The 12,782-nt window shown below is 39.5% G+C and overlaps 1 protein-coding gene across 4 annotated transcripts in view; it reads left to right on the top strand.

Moving 5' to 3' along the window:
- The window catches only part of CBLB (Cbl proto-oncogene B), a 133,518-nt gene that overhangs the window by 92,980 nt on the left and 27,756 nt on the right, over positions 1-12,782 (top strand). For all 4 annotated transcript variants that reach the window (XM_055801734.1, XM_055801735.1, XM_055801733.1 and 1 more), the window contains exons 10-12: positions 623-826; positions 9,029-9,214; positions 11,779-12,144. In XM_055801734.1, coding sequence (XP_055657709.1) covers positions 623-826; positions 9,029-9,214; positions 11,779-12,144 — 756 coding nt within the window. The remainder of the gene's footprint in view (positions 1-622; positions 827-9,028; positions 9,215-11,778; positions 12,145-12,782) is intronic.

Here is a 12,782-nt window from a genome sequence, read left to right as displayed (position 1 = left end):
AAATTCAACTAATTCTTTTTTCTGATAACATGTGAAAATAGTTCCTTGTTTAGGTAATTTATTGAAAATATTGTGCAAGCCTCTGGTTTGTTACTTAAACATGTCAAAAAATGATTGTAGCTTTAGGTGTTGGATATGCATATCGCTGAATGATGGCAATATCTGGACTGTATATATGTTCTTTAGAGAATAACAGCTGCATACCCTGAAGCTCATCTGCATTTGCTAACTCAAAAAGAAGTGCTTTATATAATAAAATACATTATATCTACGCACCTCGCCTTCCTTCTTCTGAAGAAATAGAAAAAATTTTATTCTTAAAGGCAAGGTGTTGTCTCCTGACCTCTAATACTAAGACAATTACAATTTTGGTGCTTTGTAGAGGTACCGGTTGCATTTTTATTAGTTATTTTTAAGTGAAGCTTAATCTTTGTAAGAGAGAGAGCTCTAGAAGTGCAGTCATGTTACCATTTACTATAGTTCAATATCTGTGAACTTGTTCCTGTTCACTCCAGTCTGTCTTTACAAGCTCTTAGAGACCTGTTAAGGGCATTTTACTGCTTTTTAAATTACTTGTATTTTTAAGTTTTAAACTTTTATGTACTTTTTTGTCTTGCTGTAGGAATCCGATGGCCAAGGCTGTCCCTTCTGCCGCTGTGAAATCAAAGGAACTGAACCAATCATTGTGGATCCCTTTGATCCCAGGGATGAAAACTCCAGATGCTGCAGTATTATTGATAGCTTTAGTATGCCCATGTTGGACTTGGATGACGACGATGATAGAGAAGAGTCTTTAATGATGAATCGCTTGGCTTCAGTGCGAAAGGTAAATACTCAAGTACCGTACAACAGATAAAGCTGTATGTTTGTAAATGAAGCTGCCAGTAATGTTAAACAACAAGAGGTTTCACTTCACGCTCTGCGTTCCAGCAACTCGCTGGACAGTTCTCTGGTTGAAAAAACAAAATGCGTCAATGTTGCAGCAGTAACACTGAAGTTGAATAGGAGAAAAAAAAACACATTTCCAGATTCTCAGCTGATATGAAGCGACTTAACTCTGTTTATAATGGAGGAAGCTTGAGTTTGCACAGCTGAGGCTTTTACCCAGATTACACTGCATGGAGAGTTCCCTGAATTTTTATTTGTAAGGAGCAAAAAAATTCATGTATGCAGAATATATTATTAGTTTTCTGCATGTGTGTATATACATATGCACAGAATGTTTTAGGATTAAACTTGAATTTCTAAATATTATTAAATATTATTGCTTTGTAAAGGTGACTTGGAACCCAATTTGTATCGTACACAAGTAGCTTTTAATTATGTTTTATGTGAGTTGTCTATGACTTTTTACCCCTCTATTTTTAGTATTCAGTACTTTCAGTGGGAAAAATGTATCTGAGATTATTCATAGTGACTTTGTGTTTCAGGATGGTTCTTTGTCCTGAAACTATGTTAAATTCTGGTATTTTTCTTTGGTTGCAGGGGATTTTATTACTGATAAATAAGCACAATAGTTAACACAAGTTTATTTTATGTTGGTAGTTTTCACTATTGTATTTTAGCCTGGACTAGATGTTGTCATAGGCCACGCAACACTGAATTACAGTGCATTTTCTGTATTTTACCTTTTACTAAGGTCATCTAGATTGAATAGTTTCCTTGGAATTAATTCTGTAACGTCTTACTCTTCCATTTCCTTATCACTGTATTTGTAAAAAAAAGTATGTTTCACTCTTGTATCTGAGGGTATCTGTCAGTTAATATACATACTTCTGATATCCTTCCTAACCTCTTAAGTCATATGAATCATTTTTGTGTTGTGCATGTAATAGAGCATGGCCCACTCCTGGGAACAGTTTATCCTTCCTCCCTGGACTGAAATTGCAGTCTGCAGCCTGACCTCTGTGAGATAGCCTGGAATTGATGGGCTTTTATAACACTATCACTTCCATGATAAGGCAAAAATGCATTATGCTTTTATCAAAAGAAGGAACAATAGGCTTTACTATAAGTAGTCTTGTTTTCAGTATCCACCGAGTGCTTGAGTGCTTTGCTGCTTGCTATTTTTATATCACTAATTTCATTGTTCGGTGAAAGAAACATAATTATCCCTGAAGTTTAGGAACAGCGTTTTCCACTGTCTGTTAACCTCTTGAAGTCCTTACTTGAAAATGTTGAGTTATCAGGCCATTTGGTGATTCTTACCTTCTGTTTTCTCCTTAAAATCGTTACCAGTGGTTGTACAGGGATGCTCTTAATCACCCCGCCAGTGTGGGACATGGCATTATTTATATGCAACTCCTTTTAGTACTGCCTTCATCAGCCATGTCCATTTCTTCTAATAATTTCTTTTTCCTGCAAAAGCATTTCTTCAGAGCCTGCTAGAAGAAATTCTTTTTTTCATCTACGACATTATGTAGGCTTTTTACTTGTTTTTGAATTTTTCCTTTGTTCCTTGTTAATGCTGTTAATGTGACCATGGTACTGCCTAATGGCTGACTGTTGTAGCCATTGGATTTGTTGAAGCAATAGAAGTTAGATGGCAAAGACAATAATTTAGTTCTTGCAGCTTACCTGCGGATACTGTGCTTACTGTGTAATCCCAGGGAACACATCTTTCAATTCTTATTTTATTGCAGGGTTTGTCTCATACTTTCTCAACATAAAGCTGCTAAATCCTTGAAAATCAAATGGGCTGATTTTGTCTCAAATCACCTGGCCAGACCATGTGGTATTACTGGGAATATCTGCTTTTGTGGCGTGCCTGGCTAGTAGTGAGCTGAGGCGGTAAACCTGCTGGAAGAGGAGAGTTCCAGAGGCGTGAAGTCCTGATAAAAGTGACCGTGGAGCTTCACTGTGGGTTGCAGAACTGTTCAAATCAGTCCTTGTTGTCCTGAAAGACTTGTGAGAGGGGCACTGTTAGCACGTTTCTAAGCTGTTACTACCAGTTTGCACCGTCTTTGGGACCTGTATTGGATAGATATTCCTAATGCAATGAAAGCTGCAGCAAGCTCGTTGCAGAAGCACACACAGCGCTGTCAGGTTCGTCGCTGATTCAGGGGCCTGGGTGGGTTTTCAAGTGATCTCCTCTTGGCAAAATGAAAAGCTGAAAAACCCTTTCATGGAATTGTCACAGAAGACACAGATTTTTGTCACGTGCTGTACCTCTATGAATTATGAATGTAAGTTGGGTATCGGAAGAAGACCAGTTCTGCACTTTATCGCTCTGTCTCTGAAGCGTGCTCATTAACTGTAAGAGGTATCTGAATTAAGTCCCTGAGGAACCTCAGACTCGAAATTGCTTTAAGGAAAAGAATAGTCACGAAGCTACTTACTCATTCTTTAATGGAATGAGTAAATGGATACACTTTAAGAAAAGAGACTCACTCTTGCTAGGTAGGTGTTGTGTGTGAGTCAGCAGCAGCAGATCAGCTGCAACGGAGGCTTTAGCGAAACTCACTGCAATTAGTCTGTTTATCTGCCTCATCAAGCAGCTTATTCTTTTTCATTACTAATTTGTCTTTAGATACTTCTTTATGAAAGAAAGATGAAGAGTCGCGCCAAAGCCTCTGTTAATTGTCTCATCGCTGAGAAATTTCCAGTCCCATGGTATGAGATTAGCGACGGCAGTTACTGCCCGAAGCGATCCTTTTCTTGGCTCTATCCATTTGTGCTAGCCAAGCACAACATTATGAAAGGCACGTTTAAAAAAATGTGCAGATTACAGGCTCACGTAAATATTAAAAATGGCTTTTTCCATTTTTAAAGAGGGCATTTGAGTTCCTGGTAGACTGATTTTTCTTTATTTTTATTTATTGTTCCATAATGCTTAATATCCCATTATCCCAATGAATTATCTGTCACTTTACCTTGTATGAGACATTATGTGATACACTTTTAAAAAGACAGAAAGGAAATAATGAAAATGCATAGTGCAGGAGTTCTTGTTAAAGAGTAAGTAATATTGAATTCATAAGTGCTAAGGTAAAGTTTGATCCAAATAATACTACATGAAAATGTAGAGGAAGGCCTTAGCAGTATGCAAGACTAATGAGGTTTTCAATAGCTTAAGATGAATTAACATTCTCTAAAAGTACTTTCTTCTAACACTAGATGAAGTTACCTTGTCTGGGGAGTTACAATCTTCTCTGGAATTAATTTCCTAGCTGTCTGAATGCACCGAAGACTGACTTTGATTCTATTACTTTAAAATAGTTATAGGAAATTGTCAGACTGGGGGAGGCACTGTTTGTCATGAGTAGGCGTCTTCCAGCAGATGAGTTAGCTCAGGTTTAACAAATCATGGCAAAAGACGTTGGCTCTCAAAATATGGGAGGAGACTGTGTTTTTCACTACTCCTCCTCATTTCCAAATTATTAAATTGTCCTGGTAATGAAAAAAAGCATATATTATGTAGTAATAGTGTTTTTAATTCCATGATACAAAATACAGGAATATGTAAATAAACACTTCAAGTACATATCCAGGTATTCCCTTCATCTGTGCACTCTTAACTCATACATACCTGTCACTGCCGCCTTCATGGTACAGCTGGTTCGTGGGAATGCGTTAAAATCGTGCCCCACCACACAGGAGTCCTCAGCTGCTCGGTGGTTCGTACTGGAGCGGGGCAGGAGTGGTGGGCGGCAGCGTGCCCCCCGCCTGAAAGTGTGTTGCTGCCGCCCCGGGCAGCCTCTGCTCCCGCGCCCTCCGGCACACGTGTTTGCTTGGGTCAGCAAAGGGAAGATCAAATAAAGGACACATCTGATTGTGAAAAAAAATGTTTACAGCTGTCAGCATAAGTGATGTAACTATATCCTCACACAGATTTTTGAGTCCAGATTGTACTGGTCTGTCTTGGTCAAAATTTATCCTAACAAGAAGTAACAAATGCATGAGTTACTCTTATTTGATTATAAATACAGAAACTTCAGGGAACTACTTGGAAATAGAAAATCCACTTCTGGTGTAGGTCTGTGTGGACCTTCCTAGATGTCTTGTTATGCAGTATCTCAGTTCCTGAGTCCACTCCCGCAGGACAGTAGCAATCAGGATAATATTCCTCCGTGAGTCACTTGTTAGGATTTGTGTCAAGTGTGCTTTTCAGATGTGCCTGTCGGGCAGAAAGGCGTTGGGAGCTAAACCTCTCCAACCGATAGCCTGGCTTAATACTTCCATCAGAAAAACCTTCATTAGAAACCGTAATGTCAAAAGCAGGCTTATTCTTGAATTCACAGCCACTAGGGGCAAACGGATACCAGTATATCCCAGTAATAAATACATCTGATTAAATAGCACACGTGTGGTCAGCTCCGCAGTACAGTACGGCTGCGAAGTCGGTGACAGCTGCTTCTCCCTCAGCAGCAGCCGTGCCAGCCAGATGCAGTCCGTGCTGCTACAAAGGCGTCTGTGTTCTTTTCCTTAATGACATCTTTATTGCTCAGGTCTGTTGCAGCAGGGCTCCTTTGTACGCCAAAGGTCTGTCTTCTGTCACTGCCAGTTCACTTGTACTGCTTTGTGTCTTGCCTGCTTTACTTTGTCACCGTGCTGCTCTCATTACTGCTTTATTTCCAGTGAAGAGAAGATACGCAGAAAACTCCAGTAGGTGACAAACAGAAAAATTTTAAATCTCCTTGTCCTTAGGGAGTCTGTCAGGAAGAGTAGGTGTTGTATACATCTGTTGGTGCCCTGGTAGCCACATGAAATGCAACCATCTCGTTGGCCTAGCCGTCAGCAAACATCAAATGATGCAGTTGGAGAGGTTGGATGGGGGCTGACAGGAAAAATATGGGATTTTTTTATATGATGGGAATACGCTGGAACCCTGATACAGAATGCTGAAGAAAACCGGTTTGTTGCTGCAGAGTATTTTGCTTTGGTTTATTTTTAATATCAGTAAACAAGGACTCATAGTCCCAGCAAAGCATCTTCTCTTTGCTAAGCACCAAGTGGTGATATGGATTAGGCTTCCCTGTAGGGGGAGAAACTGATAGTGCTTGCAGCCATCCTACGCCCCCTCCCCCTCCCACGCCTTCAAGTTATTCTTTAACCTGTTGGTCATCATCAGTTCCCTTCGGAAATCTCTGGGGCCACAGCGCGTTGTGGGAGTGTTGTGGCTGTAGGCAGTAGTAGTGCAGGGGACTGAAAGATGATTTTTCTACTTTGAAACAAAGCGCTGATGTAAGCTTTAATGGAAGCCCTTTCACACCCTTGCTGCTTCTTTCCATTTCATTTTGGCAGTTATGATTTACCATCCATGGAATATGGTGGGTAGAGATAGCTAAATAACAGATACATGTGGAACCAGAAGTTAATCGCATAAATTAAATCTCTTGCTTCAGCAGGGTTAAAAAATATCACGTTTTAAGACTCTTGAACTTCTAAATGAATCTTAATATTTTTCTAGGTTTTTTGTTACTGCCTACTACATATTAGGCGTGTTTTTCAACCACTTGTTTCCGCAAATCTGAAAATCCATCCCCACTGGGTTTTAGATGTGAATATTCCCATGATTTCTGTCTCTGCTGGAGCTGGACTGTTGTTATGTTGCTGTAAGAGAAAAGTCTGACACAAATGGCACCAGTGGGCTGACGGAGGGATGAGCTTATCATTTTGATGATTCTTTAGAGCACAGCTGTGTTAGAGGAGGCTGCTGTATAGGAATAGTGTCAGGTTGCGCTCTGAGGAAGTTGCATTAATTATTTCCACAGCAATTAGAACATCTTAAATTCCAAACAAATGTTTCCTGTCCAGTCCTCTGCAGTATTTCTTATTTTTCTTATTCTTTGTTTTCAGCTCCTATTACATATAGAGTTGTTTCTTAGTTCTCCTGGAGCAATTCCCTGCTGACTGAGACATGTTGTGGAACACCATAAAATGTAGAGACTTACTGCAAGGCTTTTATTTTAAATAATCGTATCTGTTTGAAGGTGTGACCTGTGTATTAGTTGTTTCAAATAATTTGGGAAATAAATTAATTTTCTGTCTGCTGAAACCAAAGAATTGAATATATTCTATTACATGTCTCTTAGCTTTCAGGTGGAGGTATAACTAAACTTTGAAAATTAATGCCATTAAATGATACAGTGCTTATTGTTCTATTTAAAAGATAGCTGCTTTCTGTTAAGGAAAATGAATTGGCGTTCAGTTCGTAGTCATTTTATAATTGCAGTTGCTCAGGCATGCTTGTGAGATACTTATCTAGCTTAGTTACTCGTCTTTCCATAATATTCAGAGAGGCGAAGCACTTCAGTCATTCATGTGTTTATCCTCACGGACTTCCAGTCAAGGTCAGGGGTATTCACCAATTAAAGGAAACAAAGAAAATTTCAGGGCTGTGTTCAAGCCATTTAGTATGAACATCGTGTGACTCCTCCTTCATTGGAAGGAGAAACTGGGAAAGTATTTGTAGCCGTGAAGAGCACAAACCTGGAATTGCTCAGCCTCTTGAAATTGAATGTGTAGTCCTGATGCTGAGCTTACACTTGTAGACAAAGTGGTAAGACCTTGGGTATCAACAGAAAAATCATTCTGGCCATGGCATTGCACGTCAGCCTTCTAGCTCTTCAGCAGCTCCTCCTCTCTCTCACGTTTCATTGCAAGGTTTATTGCAATATTTATTATTATTGCAAGTAATACTGTGGTAGCTCCTAGTTTTTGAAGCAAATCTGGTGGCAATCTCAATGATGTAGAACAGAATACTAAACTAAGCTGTAGTATACAGCACACTGAGTGAGGAGACTGTTTATTACATCCTTTTCCTGGATCTGCTTTTGAATTTCTGAAGTTTTCAGATGCTTTAATATAGACACCACATGTAAAGAAAGGTAATGTTTATTTGTTTACCTTGTTAAAGAACTTCCTAGTCTCACCCCTGTCATCGCTACGGGTCTGTACAGCATTGGTGGGAAAAAGCTAATGAAATGAGGGGAAAAGTTTTGATCAAAGTGATTTAGCATAAAGCTGAGTGCATTTTTTTGCAATCAGTTTGTCGTGCCTGCCTTAGGAAGCTGGCAGCCTGTTAGCCCCGTAAGGAGTTACGCGGCAGGAAGGCAGGGGTGCCTCGGCGCACGCGTGGCCTGAGGCTGATGCTCGGTGTGAATGTCTTCCAGCTACTTGTGCCTACTGTCAGGGAAAGCACGGAACAGCGTAAACAGCCAGGGTTATGTACAGTAAGTACAGTGAAACAATTACGGTGAGCTCACAGAAACAACTAATTTATGCAGGCAATTAAACTCTCATTGTTTAAAGTGAGCCAGGTGAGGTTCAGGGACTAGTTGCAAAAACAGGTGGAGCCTGGATTGAGGAGTGAGATCTTTGGTTCTAATGAATTTGAAAGGACAAGTCAAGAGAAAAAAATATCATAATTTGTCACTGGGGGGGGGAGGAGTGTGTGTATGTGTGACTAATTAGTTCCATATTTGCTAAAATGATAAACTGAATTGTCCTAAAGTGATTTGGGTAAATCAACACATAAATAAGGGAAGAATTAATTTCTTTGCCTGCTGACTTACTGATAATTGTGATTTGTAAGTTTTCAGGAGACAGGTACATTCTGTTTTCTATGGAAGTGTATGTTGAAAATGGGCTGTGTTTAACAGACAGTAGCATAGATGTCCAGCTTTTACAAGCAATTTACAGAATCTTACATGGAGTGCTCTCTAGTAATAAAGAGGTTATGCAGAGCAGCAGCACTGCAGTAGCATCTTTGTATGTTAGTGGTTGTTCCCTTTCATATGACAATGATTGCTTGTTTTCTTAAACAAATTACTGGAACATACATTGTTCTTCTATTTTCATCACAAGTTGACATGGACCTTAGTTAGACTTAGACAGACTTGTAGATTTCTTTTTCAGTAACTGTAAGATGAGCACCTGTACTATTAATTAAAAGAGCAGCAGGGTGTCCGTTATGATAAATTACTGTTAGTAAGTACCTGAAAAATATCGAATGTTTTACTCGGGGAATGGAAGTTGTGTACCTGACCATCAGGTAAATAGCAATTGGGTTTTTTCTGTCTTGAAGTGCAATGAGAGGCAGAATTCACCAGTGACATCCCCAGGATCTTCCCCTCTTGCACAAAGAAGAAAACCACTCCCAGACCCCCTGCAGATCCCCCACCTCAGTCTTCCACCTGTACCTCCTCGTCTGGACCTTATTCAGAAGGGAGTAGCACGGTCACCATGTGCCAGCCCTACTGGGTCACCAAAGGTGAGTCTTACTGAACCGTTATTCCTTTATAAACGAAGATTTAGAAATTGTATTGTTTTCAAGGTGAGCTTTGCATGTTTATTTTGGAAGTTGCACTTCTGAAATTTTCCATGCATGTTTTCTTTTTTTGGGAGTTTGCTCTGTCCAAAAGGTCTTTAATTCCTTGTAGCTTAGAAAAACTTTAGATTATATCCCCATTGGTTAAGTCCCTTATCTCCTTCAGCTGACTCTGGCGAGTGCCCGTCACACCTTACACAGTCAGATGTTTACGGCTACGTGTGCTGGTCAGATGGGACCTCTGTTTCTCTGTTGATTATACTATAATTGGTTAGGGTCAGAATTTTAAAGACATTGCTAATGGATGAGTTTTGTAGTAAACCCTGATTTTTGAAAATAAATAGAAATTAAAGTTTCCCAAAAATAGATTTCGAGGTCATTATCTTATTAAAATTACATGTTGTGCTCTGATGACAACTTATCCTCAATTTCCACAGCATCCTTACAAGAAAAATATGTGCAGATACACTGCTTTCAAAACCTTAAATAGCATATATTAGGAGTCCATTTTCAAGGAAAATAATACTGACTCTATAGCTAATAAATTGTATGCTGTGTTTTGTGAAACTAATGATACTCAAGATTTAATGATTTTCATGGGAGTGGATAAGCATGAAGGAGAACAAATACTAAGTTTCCTCTCTATTGTGAGTTGATCATTTTGTTGTAAGTGCTGTATAGGGAGGGGGAATTAGATTTAAATTTTTCATTTTTAGATGATGAGTTCAAATTCAAGATCAAGACATGACTTGAAAGCTGTGTGCTCATAATAATGCAGTATGAAGAACCCTATCTATTTTTTCAGGTTTTTACTTCAAGCTTGAGAAGCAACCTCTTTTTAAGATTCTAGTGGTTTATAATTTAGAGGGGAAAATAGAAGTTTGAATGGTTTTTCACCACTTCTTATATTATACAAGGGAATTTATAACACATTGAGGAGATATCCTAATCATATGGCACATCCATTAGAAATTAATTCTACAATGCCATATTTTTACAAAGTTTGTCTTTTAAAAATCAGAAAATCGGAAATTTCAATATTGCTTTAAATGTTTCAGTGATGTTATTTTGGAAATGCCTTTTTTTCCCTTGAAATTTCACTTTAAAAGATAATTGGGGGGATGAAAAGGAAACAAGGTGGGGGCAACAAAGAATAATTTCATACTTTGAAAGAACAAAAAGATGGCCGTTTAGTCCTTCTGAGACTACTGCTTCAGTCAAAAACTTCTCTTTTTCTGCAATGGAAAACTATAATTAACTATAAACTATAACGAAGAATTTGGAGGCAGCCATTATGTTCTTGCCTTGGCAGTGAGAATAACTTTTTCTTAACTAGCAACTGAATTAAACATTTATTGAATACACTGCATATATTGAATAATAACATATTAATATATTATTATATTGAATATTAATAGACCTGTAGGTAGAATAACTTTTATTTTCAGTCTGAGTAACGTGTTGAGGTGCTGCACGAAGAAGAATGGTGGGCTAACCTGTGGAGCGACAGCAAATGCTGTTGTTACTTTAAAACTTTTGCAACCTCAGTCTCTTCAAGTGGTAATATTACGCAGGCTTAGCAGAGTCCATGAAAACTACACCTTCCCAGGGAAATAATCTTCCCTGTATTACTTATAGTAGCTGGTGGTAAGAGAAAAACACTTTGTAAAGACCTGGCCTGAGCGTTATTTTGTAAAATTTTGTTAGTAATTCACTCCTAATGAAAATGTTTTGGGTTTATCAGTTTTGCTCTTAGAAGCTATACAGCTACTGACATATGGTTTATTGGTTTTGTTGTTTTTTTTCCCCTAATAACTTGGGTTCCAGCTTTCTAATATTAGTACATGTAATTTTGGAAGACATTTCACCATTTGTGATATGGTTCAATACTGGGAAAGGATGTACTCTGGCAAAGGTCGTTTGCAGATGAGCTAATTGCAAACATAACTGCATCCTGGGTGTGTTACCTGAAACACACAACTGCGGTTCACACAAGCGGGGCACTCTAACCGTAAAGAGTTGCGTTATCCCTAGGTACACAATTAAAACAGCAGTAGTTATTTTCTTTTCCCAGTTGCTCCCTAGTCATTGCTTTTTTGTGCTCATTCGCTGTCGCTAAGTCATTTCCTTTTGCACGTGGGTTTTAGTTTGTTCGGGGTTATTCAGCTTCAGGCAGTCTGTTTTTTCCAAACACTCCTCAGAATTCATTTCAGCAGCTGAAGAAGTGATGCAAAGGATTCTGGAAAAAAATGATGGGTCAGATAAACCTGCCTCTGTCCGTTGTCTTTTCTCCCTTCCACTCCTTCCTTGGGTTACTCATGCAACAGCCGACCTGGGGGCGTGCTCTCGGCAGAGAGGGCAAGGCTAACATTTCGTCTGCTTGCTGGTGGTGTTGTGACACCTTGAAAATATCTCGGTTAGAAATGGTAAAGCCATACCTGACCACGAGAGAAATATGCACATCTATATGTAACTTTTTTTTTTTTTTTTTAACCTGTGTTGCTTAGTCTTCTCCTTGTATGGTGAGGAAACAAGACAAACCTTTGCCAGCACCACCACCTCCCTTGCGTGATCCTCCACCGCCCCCACCGGAGCGACCCCCTCCAATTCCACCGGAGAACAGGATGAGCAGACACCTGCACCACCCGGAAAGCGTGCCTTCCAGAGACCAGCCCGTGCCCCTGGAAGGCTGGTGTCCCAGGGATGTGTTTGGGACAGGTCAGTTGGTAGGATGTCGAATAGGGAGCGATGCTTCTCCCAAACCAGGACTGACTGCGATTTCAAACATAAATGGAAGGCACAACCGCATCGGTTCTGATCCAGGATTTATGAGGAAACACAGACGGCACGAGCTGCCTGCGGAAGGTGCCAAGGTATGAAATGTGCTGAATGTGATGTGTGGGATCCTGGTCTGGGACCCCCCTGCAGCGCTGTCGTGCTGCGGGTAGCATGCTCTTTGTGCTGGTCAGTGCTTGTCTGCTGTTTCTGAGGCTGTTGTGTTGATCCTTGGTAATAAGCTGGTCCTAAATCAACAGTTTGTTAATACTGGGATTTTAAAAGAAACAGTACATGAGGGTCTAAGTTACAATTTTAACATGAAGTCTTCAAGAAATGGAGAGAAAATTCTAGCTGTGCTATAACCTTTTAGTAAATCATCCATACAGTCGGTGCATGATAATAATAAATCACTGCCGTAGTATAGTTACATAGTATCTCAGGTCCAATGTGGAAGCATCTTGTGCCAAAATTGTGTATGTGTTTCCTGATGGAAAAGCAGATGTTCCAGTTACCTCTGTCATAGGTGAGGTGGGGACTCGGTAACCTCTTCAATCTGTGATGTGTACAGTACATACAGATGATGTATACAAATGGACTTAAATTGTCAGATATATTGTGTGCATTAACATAACAAGCTAAATATTCTAAAGGTCAGTTGTGTGGTTCATCAGTAAAACATTATTTTCAAAAGAGCATTGAATTAGTCATGGTGTTCTGTGTAGTCTAATGGAAA

This window comes from Falco peregrinus, chromosome 4 (genome assembly GCF_023634155.1).
Source record: "Falco peregrinus isolate bFalPer1 chromosome 4, bFalPer1.pri, whole genome shotgun sequence".
Classification (NCBI taxonomy): domain Eukaryota; kingdom Metazoa; phylum Chordata; class Aves; order Falconiformes; family Falconidae; genus Falco; species Falco peregrinus.
This window is presented reverse-complemented; position numbering and strand designations above follow the sequence as displayed.